The sequence below is a fragment of the Colletes gigas genome, unplaced genomic scaffold, assembly GCF_013123115.1.
Source record: "Colletes gigas isolate AHSC1104 unplaced genomic scaffold, ASM1312311v1 Colletes_gigas_Sc00018, whole genome shotgun sequence".
NCBI lineage: Eukaryota > Metazoa > Arthropoda > Insecta > Hymenoptera > Colletidae > Colletes > Colletes gigas.
In genome coordinates, this window is record NW_025106647.1 from 5,992,879 (window position 1) to 6,006,082 (window position 13,204).

The 13,204-nt window shown below is 38.8% G+C and overlaps 1 protein-coding gene across 1 annotated transcript in view; it reads left to right on the top strand.

Annotated features, from left to right (window-relative positions):
• The window catches only part of LOC122400537 (keratin-3, type I cytoskeletal 51 kDa-like), a 158,705-nt gene extending 147,413 nt beyond the window's left edge, over positions 1 to 11,292 (top strand). The window contains exon 4 of the mRNA XM_043402060.1: positions 10,826 to 11,292. Within this exon, the coding sequence (XP_043257995.1) occupies positions 10,826 to 11,292 (467 nt within the window). The remainder of the gene's footprint in view (positions 1 to 10,825) is intronic.
• The last annotated feature ends 1,912 nt before the right edge of the window (positions 11,293 to 13,204 follow it).

The following is a 13,204-nucleotide window of genomic DNA, read 5'->3' on the forward strand; positions in this document are numbered from 1 at the left end:
TGACCCGACGTGACCCTGAATTGCTCGCACAAAGCTACTCCCCCTGCTCGTATTCGTCGACCGTAACACGACGATTCACTCCCGTTAATGAATAGAAACTGCTACGCCTGCTTCTTATGAATTCTTTCCACATTTATTACGAAGTTGTTTCTTTGTTAATCATTGATTAATAAGTTAAATTAACGGATAATTATAGAACCGATAGGGAGGTAATGATATATATGTAATGATATAAACGGTATAATAATATAAAGAAATCAACGATACGTGTTCCGGAAGACTGTACAAATGCATATTTTTATAGAAAACGGATGCAACAATAGGACCTGCATAGATATACGTTTTACGAATAAAGAATTCCAAAAACATATTTATATTAAAACGAATTAATTTAGTCTGTCAGAGAACTAGTTACTTATTGTAACTTGAATTACGATATTTCATAATTAGACAGCGGATGTTTATTCATTTATGGGAAATTTTAATTCTTAAGAATATAAAAAATACTTAAAGTGAAGTACGAATCATTTAGGAGTTGAGACCTTTATCTATCTTACTTTAAGTATTTCTTATATTTTTAAGAATTAAAATTTCTCAACCCCTAAATATAATGATTCGTATCTTACTTTAAAAACTTCTTATATTTTTAAGAATTAGAAGTCTCAACCTCTAAATATAATGATTCGTATCTTACTTTAAATATGTCTGAGACAACCCCTTACAAAGTTCCCATTTCAATAATTCTATTGATAAAAATTTGCCCAAAGATCCATAGTCTAGTTGTAATAATTTTAAAATATAAGAAATACTTACTTAGGTAACAAGTAGTAACATCAATGTCTACGAACACCAAACGCAAGTAGAAATAACGAGACATAGTCAGACGAGGTCATCAGGTTGTAGTTTTAAAGTCATCGTACGGCTACGAAAATTATATTTCAACTTAAAAACGTATAAATCATTGAGAATTAAATAATTACAAATTTTGCACGGCTGTAAATTTCTTAAATTAATATTTATAATACATTCCTGAAACCGCATACACGATTCAAGTGATCGAAAAAGAAAAAGAGTGTGTCTCGGTTCTTAAACATTGGTTCTCCATTTATTTTACCGTCCTCTGATCAGTGAATATCGTTTAAAATAAATATCCTAGCAAGTAGTAACATCAAGGCCTACGAACACCAACCGCAAGTAGAAATAACGAGACATAGTCAGACGCGGTCACCAGGTTGTAGTTTTAAAGTCATCGTACGGCTATGAAAATTATTTTTCAACTTAAAAACGTATAAATCATTGAGAATAAGGTAATTACAAATTTTACACGACTGTAAATTTCTTAAAGAAAAGAAAATATTCACGTTTCATCCAATTTCCTTTTACGTAACATTCACCGTTTCAACATTTACGTTGCAAACGAATGTTAAACGAATGACAATTAAAAAACAGAAGAATTTGTCCTGGGTACAAAAGAAAAATACGCATTAAAATATTTTAATATATTTTATAATATATTTACAAAATATAAGAAATACTTGAAGTAAGACACGAGTGGTATCGACCCCTAAATATAATGATTCGTATCATCCTTTAAATATAACTGAGACAACCCCCTACAAAGTTCCCATTTCAATAATTCTATTAATAAAAATTTGCATAAAGATCCACAGTCTGCTTATAATAATCGCAAAATATAAGAAATAATTAAAGTAAAATACGAGTGGTACCCCTAAATATAATGATTCGTATCTTTAACTATTTGTAAGACAACTCCCCTACAATGCTCCCATTTCAATAATCCCATTAATAAAAATTTTCACAAAGATCTGCAGTTTAGTCATAGTAATCGCAAAATGTGATGTTAATTTTGTATATTTTCGTGCTAACATATTTTTCAACATCCCGAGTCTACTAACGACACTCGTTCCCCGCGGTAAGAGATATATGAGTGTCATAACTTCCGCCAGTTACTCCGTTTCGACTAATTTGACGTCCAGTTAACTTCCTCGGCTGCATTGTTCGTTCGCCCATTTTATTCCGCGTCTTTATCGAGCAAAGTTCACAAAGGGATGTAAATATCCCTTTACCAGCGAGAAATATGAAACGATACACCGTACCAGCGTCGTTAGCGAAGTTCTGCGTCGGTAGTAACTACGTCAGTAGTTAATTCGCTTCGCAAACTTACTTCGTAGCCGGACCAGGCACGCGTCCCTTGACCACGTCGAATTGAAAGGGAACTTCGCCCGTTGGCGCAGGTCATCAAGATTTCCGTAGGAACTTTTTCACTCGAGAAGATTCTTTTATCGGAAGTATCAACTCGAAGCCCGGCGATGTTGCATGAAAGGGCCCGGTGGTACGAGAGAGTCGAGAAACTGCTTCGGCTGCGGCGTGGGTGGACGAGGGGGCGGAGGTGGGGTGGGCGAGGGGCGGGGAACTCGCAGAGAGGGAAGAAGCAGAGGGGTGGGGGAGGTGGAGAAAGGGGGAAAGGAAGTCGGCAGGTGAACAGAGCACGATAAAACTAACGTAGCCGGAAGAAAAGCAGCTTTTTGTCCCGAAAACTCTGCACGGGGCTTTCAGAGCGTTTTAAAATGACGAAAAGGTTACGGTACGGAGCACTCGTGGTACGCTGCGAAATCTGCGCGTACTAGAAGACAGGAAAGAAAACTGAAAGGGGAGAGAAAAAGTAACTGAAAGAGCGCCCGCCCCGGGAAAACGAGGTAAAAAGGAGGAGAGGGCGAGAGAGACAGATACAAAGAGGATAGGAAAGAGGTTGGGGGTTCGTCTTAACGGCGGAGATACAGCGGGGGTGGGAACAGTCGGGGTGGAAAGTTTTTCTCATATTTCTAACAAACACCCCTGGACCCGTCCTTCTTCCGCGTTTCGTTCTCCTCTCTGTTCGGGGGAAATTGAAACAACCGACAGAGAACTCGACGTCATCAAGGAGGTGCGTACACCTAGCCGCGGAATGGTGATTTCACGTTTACCTACGTGCTCGTTTCGACCGTGGAGAACTGAGCAACGCGGTACAAATCGCAGAGAGATAAGTCTTCGATCGCGTTTGAAATTGCTCGGAGTAAAAGTTGCATCGTTGCTGAGACACGTCCATTCGTCGTAGTATCGTACGAATGATATTTATATTCTATCGTTTCTCTTTCGTTTTTTTTTTATTCGTAATTTTATTCGAACGATTCGAGAAACACCGTCGTGGCAGATGAAAAATTTTGTGTTATTCGTTGCTCGAAATTCTGAAGAGAGTCCAAGTTGGTATGAACATCTGGCAACGCCAAATGCAATTTTTTTAATTCGACATCTAAAAATAAACAACTATTCTTTTTCTCACTAAAATGTGTAAATACCTAGAATTAAAATTTTATTCACGTATTTCCTAAATTAAATTTGTGCTATCGTAAACGAAACTTGAATCGAGCTATGGTGTGTACTAAATATTTTTTAATTTCGAAAACACAATAGATGATCGACAAAATAGCTTCTAGGCTGCATAAATACGAATTGTTACTTCGACTTAAGAATTTGGCAATTTCAAAATAAGATTTATTTTCATTATGCAACCTCAATGTTAATTCACGTTCACGTTTACTGGTTTCCGACTTTTTCGTGCTCGTGATTGGAATAATTACGAAAGATTATACTCTGCGAAATCTGTATGAACCACACAACGTCGTAATGCTTACATTCCATTCGTTAGAAACACGCTTCTTGTCTACGCGTTCGAATACTTTTGTCAGACTCCGAGACTCCTACGTGCCCTTACTTACGATCTTATTTTAGAAACTTGAACCTAAACGTGTGTATTTTGTTTGTTAACGATGTAGAAGCGTTCGAATGCTTTCGCGAGCTACTGTACGTCGATCGATTATAGGTAGCACCGTATGCAGATAGCAGATCGTATTGTCTTCCGGTAGAGGCGCGAGATTAAATCCGTGGATCCATAGCTTTCCTTTATCGGCTCGAGACGTAATCTCGAGCATTAAGAAGTCACGCGGTATAATCGGGGCGATCGTAGATCGTCGAAGCGTCGGGCCAATTCTCTTATCCGATGAACTCCGGGACGATGTTCCCGACGCTCGTGAAACTTTTCGACGGTTTTCGCGTAGTTTCATATCGACCTTCCAGTACCCGTAAGATTAGTCGTTCGGCAGTTTTCGAAACGTTCCCGACGACGACGCCGCCAGGGTCATAACAAAACTTTTCCCAACTTGTTGCCTGTCCGCGGGAACTTTTCACGACGACCCCCGCACGCTGCGAAATTGCTCGTGTCCCCGTACGATCGTACTTTTTCCCCCCCGTAGCGTTCCAAAGGGATCTAAACAACTTTCGTAACTCGTTGGCCCTGACTTACTCCCGTTCAGGTTGGCGTGACATTGGCTCCTGAAATCGGTCGTTCGTGGCCTCTTCTCCTCGTTTCTTCGCCGCCACGCTGTCGCGAAACGACGCCTTTTCCACGACGTTCATTTGTCTCGTGAATTTTCCCCCGCAACGCCGGGAATCCTGTCTGAAAATTCTTTCAGTAACTCAAATTTCTGTACGATTCTATTATTTTTGTTTCTAAGATTCGGTCTAGAATAATTATTTTTCTCGCTCGTTCTCGACTCCTATTTCATTTAGCTCGCGCAGATGTATTTAAAAGTGCAAGAACAAAGTGAAAATATTCAAGGAATAATTGAGCGTGTCGTTAATATTGATACAATAGAAAAGTCGAAATCGATACGGTGTTACGGCGTTAATTGACCATTTGTACGATGAAATAAAAAGATCGAACGTTTTGCTGAAACTTTGTATTGCCCGTGTGAGAAAGGAAATAAGACGGAAAAAGTTTCCAAATCAGAGGGTTGATATGAATTTATGAAACTGAATTATTTAATTTAAAGTTGACGTCCAATCTTTAAATATTAATTAAAATAATTTTACATCGAATGTATAAATACGCGGGGCTGTATGAAATTCGATCTGAAATTGTTTAAACGTACAAGCACATTTTTAATTTGCAATCTCGTAGCAACGATAATTGCAGCTGGCGGTTTATAATACATATTTGCAAGTATACATCCAAGTACCCAAAATTGAAGTGTTTCCTGACGAGCTCGTGAAATTTATTTTCTCCCCCCGAAAAGTGAAAGCCATTCGACGTTCTCGATTTACCTGTGCGCGAAGAATCGTTCCCCAGCCGGTGGCGCCACGTTTCTCCGGGACACCGTGTATTTTAAAGCGCACCAGGGTTTGAGATATGAGCCACGAATGCGTGGCGGTAAATTGGATCCACCTGTCCGACTGAAAGTTGCAACAGAGCGACGCTCGACTTCGTCGAAACTATCCAACCGGAAGACGAAGAACCTGTATCGACCTCAAACGACCTCCCAGGCTTTTCCCTACAGGAACACGGCGTCGTCGCGTAACCCAGAGCAGGTCACCTTAAAATTTAAACTCGGTGCTCTCTCGCAAGAGAGAGAGAGATAGATAGAGAAGCTCGAGTCAAGACCCACCCACTTGGATGAGGTAAATATTTCAGATGACTCGAGTGTCCTCTAAAATACGCCGATGAATTCGCCCCGGTGGCTGTAAGCGACAAGATACACCGAATTTATCGTGTAACTTATCCAAGTATAGCGCTGGAAGATGATGATAGGACATGCATTAACGTCGCCTTTCTGTCGCTGCTAAGCACGTTACGCGAGATCGTGCTTTAGATTGGAAAGTGCAAAGTGTTCCGACAACGATCGTTCCTCGATTAAATTGCTTTAGCGAGGAGTACACATTGCCGAGGGATAAACAAATCCTTCTTGGCGTTTTATTAACGCGTAAAAATTTCAACGGGCAAATATTAAATTCAGATTAAAATCTTATTGGATTGGATTAGAATTTAATTTAATTAAAGAGTTCCTTTAAGACAATTCCAGCAAAGTTTGTTAGCTATACAGGTGTATATCAGGCAATTGATTTTATTTTATTTCCCTCCAATTTGTTTAATTACGATTTATTGACTGTTACGTCAACTGTTGCAACGTGCTGTCCGAAAACAATTTTTAAATACACAGACACTCGTCCAACTAGTTAATCGTTACATAAGAATTTCTAATAAAAATTGATACAAATTTACTCGACAGGATTTTTGCAAATTTACCGTGGTTTATTTGTTACCAATAAATACTCCATGATTGTTGGTAATTCTAACGTTGATGCATCAAAACCCTCAATGATACGATAATTTGTAAATATCGATGATCCTGTCCTTTATATGCTCTTAATTTGCATAACCATTCCAACGCAAAAAGATATTACAGGGATCTGTTTATATAATTAAAATACTCGTCAAAACAGTGCGCAAATAACTCGCATTTAAATTATTTCATGCACGCTCAGACTCGAATGTACGATTCGGTGATACTGTTTACAGTTTAGGGGGGGCCAGCCAGTCAGAAGATCGATTTCGTTTTTTATTTTCTATTCAAAAATTAAATGCCAAAGTTTCATGACTGTGAAAATAAGAATTTGGGAGATGAGCCTCTTAATATTCGCTCGAACGTTGGAATATTATGGAACCTCGAAGTCGAAAGGACAATGAAGATGGTCCAATCAAATAACTACTGCCACGATCGTTGGAGGAAACACGGTTGCCTTTGGACGAAAGGCGCGAAAAGGGAACACACCTACGCGGAACCGTAGGGCTCTTATCCGTTTTGGGTTCGTCGTCCAACCCTTTTCTCTCGCCTCGATCCGGTCCTACGTCGCCTACGAGGGCGGCAGAGCCTGCAAATTCAATCTTACCAGCGACCTCTGCCCACCTACATAGTTTGTTCCGCCTATTGATTCCGTACTCCGGCGAAGGTGAGCCGGACCCTCCTGTGCCGGCCCCTGGAAACTGACTCCGACGTCGCGAGCACAAAAGCGTTCGATCCTGGAAGCAACCCAATTTTTCACGGAAGGAAACTTGTTCTGAATATGATTCAACCATTTTCGTCAATTTTTCACGACGTCCGCCGGGCACCCGGAACCCGGGACCATGATTCACCGGGCGAAAAATTAATCTCACGAACCGTGCTGGTAACAAGCGAAATCGGCGAATATAAATCTTTTAATCTCTCCTAACTATATCGTCCGTTTTATCGTTCGAACGTACGCGACCAGGTACGCTTTCCAACCTCCTTCGCGTGGTTGATAACGCTATCGCGGAGAGAGAGAAGAATTTTATTTATTTCGCGATGGAACCTCGAAACGGATGGACACTACTTCGAAGGTGAAATAAATCAATTTAGTGATTGCGTGGGGTAAATTCGACTCGATGGGCGTTGGGATAAAGAATGAACATATTCACGAGTAAGAAAATTACGGTGATTATCAGAATTCGGGGAAAAATGGCCTTTGTTAAATTTTTACTTGATCGAACGATGTCGAATATTTCTATTTTTCGCGGTACGGTTCGAGGGAACGTGGACAATTCGCAGTCGACGCGTTAGCTCTGACATAATGCGCTGCTGTTATCCATTCTGTCTACATCTTGTAGTCGATTAGGATCTGAAGTAGTCCGGAGAGAAGCTTTTAGTACTTCACGAGGATCCGGCTGTACCAAAGCGCGAGTAACCATGAGATCAAAGGCCAATTCGAGAATACATGGTACACACAGCCATGGATGCGCGACGCGTAGCAGAGTGCAAATGCCACATCTATGGATGCGCATAAACGGTAATCCACGTGCAATGTGATTAATAATAATTTGCCGGTCGGCATAAGCGGAACCGATTAGTCGGCTTAGCCAAGCGTTATGGTAATTGGGAGCTATTACCCGTCGAGGGCTCTTCCCCTTTCTCTCTCCTCGCCTACTCGTCTCTCTCCCTCTCTCTCTGCCCTGTCTCTAGTCTCTCTATTCACTCACAGTCGGATCAAAGAAAGTCAACTTTGGTCCCCTGAACAAACTCAACAGAAACAGAAACATAGTCGTCCAGTGTCCAGTTTTATACGTTAAGGATGACTGGTTTAGGGGTATAGAGCTTTCTTAATATCATACTTGTAGCATGGCGTCGATAGGTTTGACTCGTCAACAGAATCTAGCAAATTTAGTCACGAATAACGAAAACAAATTTAAGAAAAATAGAAGCTATTGTGAGAATTCAATTCTCAATTTTATATGTTAAAAATGACTAGCTTAGAGATACGTATCTTTCTTAATATTATACTTATTTTATGGTTTCAGTATGTAATTTGACTCCTCAACAGAGTCTGGCAAATTTTAGTCACGAATAACGAAAACAAATTTAAGAAAAATAGAAGCTATAATGAGAATTCAATTCTCAATTTTATATGTTAAAAATGACTAGCTTAGAGATACGTAGCTTTCTTAACACCATACTTATTTTATGGTTTCAGTAAGTAATTTGACTCCTTGATAGAGTCTAACAAATTTTAGTCACAAATAACGAATAAAAATTTAAGAAATATAGAAGCTACTGTGAGCATTCAAGTCTCCATTTTATATGTTAAAAAGGACTAGCTTGGAGATACGTAGCTTTCTTCATATTATACTTATTTTATGGTTTCAGTATGTAATTTGACTCCTCAACAGAGTCTGGCAAATTTTAGTCACGAATAACGAATAAAAATTTAAGAAAAATAGAAGCTACTGTGAGCATTCAAGTCTCCATTTTATATGTTAAAAATGACTAGCTTGGGGATACGTAGCTTTCTTAATATTATACTTATTTTATGGTTTCAGTAAGTAATTTGACTCCTTGATAGAGTCTAACAAATTTTAGTCACAAATAACGAATACAAATTTAAGAAAAATAGAAGCTACTGTGAGCATTCAAGTTTCCATTTTATATGTTAAAAATGACTAGCTTGGGGATACGTAGCTTTCTTAATATTATACTTATTTTATGGTTTCAGTATGTAATTTGACTCCTCAACAGAGTCCAGCATATTTAATAAAAAATAACAAAAATAATCAATTTGATGTGTTAAAAATGACTAGCTTAGGGACACGTAGCTTTCTTAATATTATACTTGGTGTTTAATATCAGTATGTAATTTGACTCACTTCACGGGGGCAATACAATTTTAATTAGGAATAGCGAATGAATATATTAACGAAGTACAGTTTACAAATGAATTTGTAAACGAAACGCAAGCGAAACACAATTTGAGAATCAAATTTTTATTCGTCGTTCGTGAATAAAATTTGCTTTCCATTTCGCCTGCCTTGAAGTCTCGAAACCTCTTTTTTCCTTTTGTATTTGTAAACAACCAAATTAAGTCACTATGTTGCATGTTATCTCGTAAAAAAATGTGAAATGATCAATTTCAGGTATGCGAGTGGTCCGTTATCCGAAAATTCCCATATGGTAATGGGTGTTCTATTGTATTTGCTTGAACAATAGCGGTGCAGCGTATACAAAAAACATCAATAAAATGTGATAAGTGGCATAGTTCGCGGAAAATGGAGTGGTACTATAGACGACTGACAGTAGCGGATCTAGGATAGCTCGGAAACGGTTATCAAACGATCACAAAAGGAACCGCGCACTTCGAAAACCTCATTTCTAAACGTTATAAACGGAAATGAAAGTATCAAAATTTTCATAATTCACGGAATAATGGATACGCAAATACCTCGGCCCAAAAGTTGATCTCGAGCATTGTTTAACTTGCTCCAAACTCCTCGAGCATACTAGAAACGTTTTACGATTCTCGCCTCTCTTAATTTCCCGAGGTTTCGCAGCTGATCGATATTCTACAAGTTTCAATTTTAAACTAATGTACACCTCTCGTAGCCAAGATCCTGAAACTGGGATCCATTTTGTTATCCACGAACCGTTCGACAAATATTGGTCGATCGAGTTTCGATACTACTTGCGGGGTTTGAGGATAGTGTTAATAGCAACTTTGGCTGTACTTCGTCTTCAGACATCGTATAACAACTCTCTGTGCTTGTACTTGTCACGATACCAATAGAAAATAGTAAGTATAACGAATAACAAATGAAAAAGGTGGACGACTGTTTACTCATCGAACAAAAATTAATACATCGATCGTAGTACGAAATATTTTTTAACTTTAACTATTCGATAGAGTGAATGTTCGTTTTATTCGTTGCCCGTTGTTCGAATAAAAGTTTGCCTCTGTTTTCGTGGTCTGTCTTTTCTTTTTCATTTGCGGAACTTCCTTTTGTTTATCCCTTAACGTTCCGTCCGGCGATAGTTCTTTTCGCTATTTGCCACTATACCGTCGCCGAGTCGCGTCGTTTTCGGTGGTCTCGAGTTCCGAGAAAATCCCCGATTCCCTGTGTTGCGGGGAATTCCTGTCATCTGTCCAACTCTCGTTCGATTTTCCGCGTCGGTGAACAAATGCCTGAGACGGTAGTCTGCGGAGACGGATCGTCTGGTTGCAGAAATGTTTTTAGACCCTCTCGAGAGGAATCCCCACTGATACGAACCCGAAAACAATCGGGGGTTTCCTATCGATACGGAACAAAACGATTAACGAGAAACGAGACGGAATTTATTACAGAGAACAACGCGCCAAAATGAAAAGTTCTGCTATTATTAAAAATCCAATATTCAATAATACGTTCCGTATAAGCGAAACGATGTAAAAGTATGGTTTACGAGTTATTAATACGCTATTTTATGAATCTTTACTAATTTCATGAGGCGATAGTAGCGTGAAAGTATTTTTTATTTCCAAACGAACAGTCTGACGAAATTAAAATTATTCTTTCATTCTTTGATTTGGAAGATTATTTCAAAGACAAATTTATTTATTTTAAATTGCATACGAATTACCAAAAATGTGAATTTAGTGGTATATAACACAGTGATATCAAAGATGAACAACTTTATAACAATAATATGGATCCCCTCTCACATTGGTATAATGGGAAACGAAAAAGTGGACCAAGCAGCCAAAGAAATAGCTAACACAATAGCCCCTGGCCACTACGACTCCAGTCTATCCGTGGAAACCACGCTCTCCATCCTAAAGGATGAAATAAAAGACAGCTGGAACGAAGAATGGAATTCTACAGTCAAACCCCGTATCAAATCAATCAAATCTAACTTCTTCCAAAAATCCATAACCTGGTCCCTATCCAGATTGGATCAAGTGAAAATTTCTCGAATCATAATAGGCCATACCAAACTGACCCACCAATACCTCCTCAACAAAGAAGACAGACTGCGATTCAACATTAAACCATCCCTAAAGGACAACCCGAAGGATGACGAATCTATCCAAAACTTGCTGAAGTACCTCGAAGAGTCCAAACTGTATAACAAGCTGTAAACTTTTATTGAGTCGCTAATAAGCCATGGGCGGTTGATGCGACTATAAATAAATAAATAAAAAAAAAAGTATCAAAGATCATAATATTACAAACAAAATTTTCAGGTTAAAATTCGTACTAGAGAGAACGATATGAACGAATGAAGGAAACGTATGTTTACAGGTGCATTACCTGCAATTAAGAATACAACAAATACGAATTTAATGGTATCTGACACAGTAATATCAAAGATCCTTCGACGCGATATTAGAAACAAAATCTCCAGTTTAGGCTTCGTAACGTCGTACGACAAAACAAAGTATACGCGAATGAAAGAAACGTATGTTCGCAGGTGTATTACATTTTTGCGTGCTGGAAACGATAAAAAGTAGCCCACCGCGAGAGTCCATTTCTAAAGTTCGTGGTAGTAATCGTCGCGTATCGTCCGCGTTTACGACGCCCCATTGGCCTGTTATAATGTAAATCCTTTCCACTCGATAGGATCCTTCGCGTTCCATAAAGCCAAACGAGAAGAAGTTTCGTGCCCTTTGCCACGAGTTCTCCAAGTGTTTCCAGTTTGTTCACAGTCCCTTTAGACCGTCTCGACAAAGCACCGTTCGTTTTTCTCGAAACGTTCTTAGCTCCATCATTTCCTCGACCAACGTGTGTCCGTTTCACGGCACTTCCGCCCAATTAAGCGCGTATTTTACTCGCTGTCTGTGCATCAACTTCGCTCATTAACCCGCGCTTTAATCTGCGGATCGCGTCTCGGGGCGACGAAAGTTCGCGTTTCACGACCAATTTAAAAAACGTAACCTAATTGATAAATATTAATCGTGTCGATCGAATTTAAGATATTTCTTAATATTTACTATTGTGTAAATTTAATATTGCGATGTTCCAAAGTAGGAATGACTGACCCTATCTGTACTTCGTGGCGAGCAAATAAAAATTTAATTCGACGAACCAAACGTCACGAATAAATCTTTTTACATTGATTTTATTGGTTGTCAATTTTGCCTATCTGTATCGAAAAAGAACAATTTTTAAAGATAGTGATTCGTTGTAATAGATGCAGCTTGTTGCGTCGCCTCCCATGCTCGCCACCAGAGGGATCGCGCTCTCACAAGCCCTCGACCGACTTCTCGGTTGCTATACAGGGTGTTCGGCCACCACTAGCAAAAATTTTAATGAGCGATAGTTGAGGCCAAAATAAGACGAAAATCAAGAATACTAATTTGTTGATGGAAGCTTCGTTAAAAAGTTATTAACAATTAAATTCAAAAATTTCAAATCGTTCTGGAAAAATTATTTTCGGTTGCGGGGGTCAACTACAATCATTTTTGGTGAGTACACATACCTCCGAAATTCTATCTACTTTCGAGAAAAAAAATCGAGTAGGTGCTGAAATTTTTCGGCGAAAAAAAATTTTTCAAATCGTTTTAAAAAAATTATTTTCGGTTGCGGGGATCAATTACAATCATTTTTTATCATTACACATACCTCCGAAATCGTACGCACTTTCGAGAAAAAAATTCCTTACTGAAAATCCAATTAGGTGCCTAAATTTTTCAACGGAGAAAAAAAATTGCAAATCGTTGTGGAAAAATTATTTTCGGTTGCGGGGGTCAATTACAATCAGTTTTTGTCATTAGACATACCCACGAAATCCTGCCCACTTTCGAGAAAAAAAATAGAGAAGGTGTGAAATTATTCGAGAAAATTAAAAAATTGCAAATCGTTGTGGAAAAATTATTCTCGGTTGTAGGGTTCAATTACAGTAAAATTCAGTAAGAGCGGCACTTTAAACGTTAATAACTTTTTAACGAAGCTTCCACCAACAAATTAGTATTCTTGATTTTCGTCTTATTTTGGCCTCTACTATCGCTCATTAAAATTTTTGCTAGAGGTGGCCGAACACCCTGTATATAC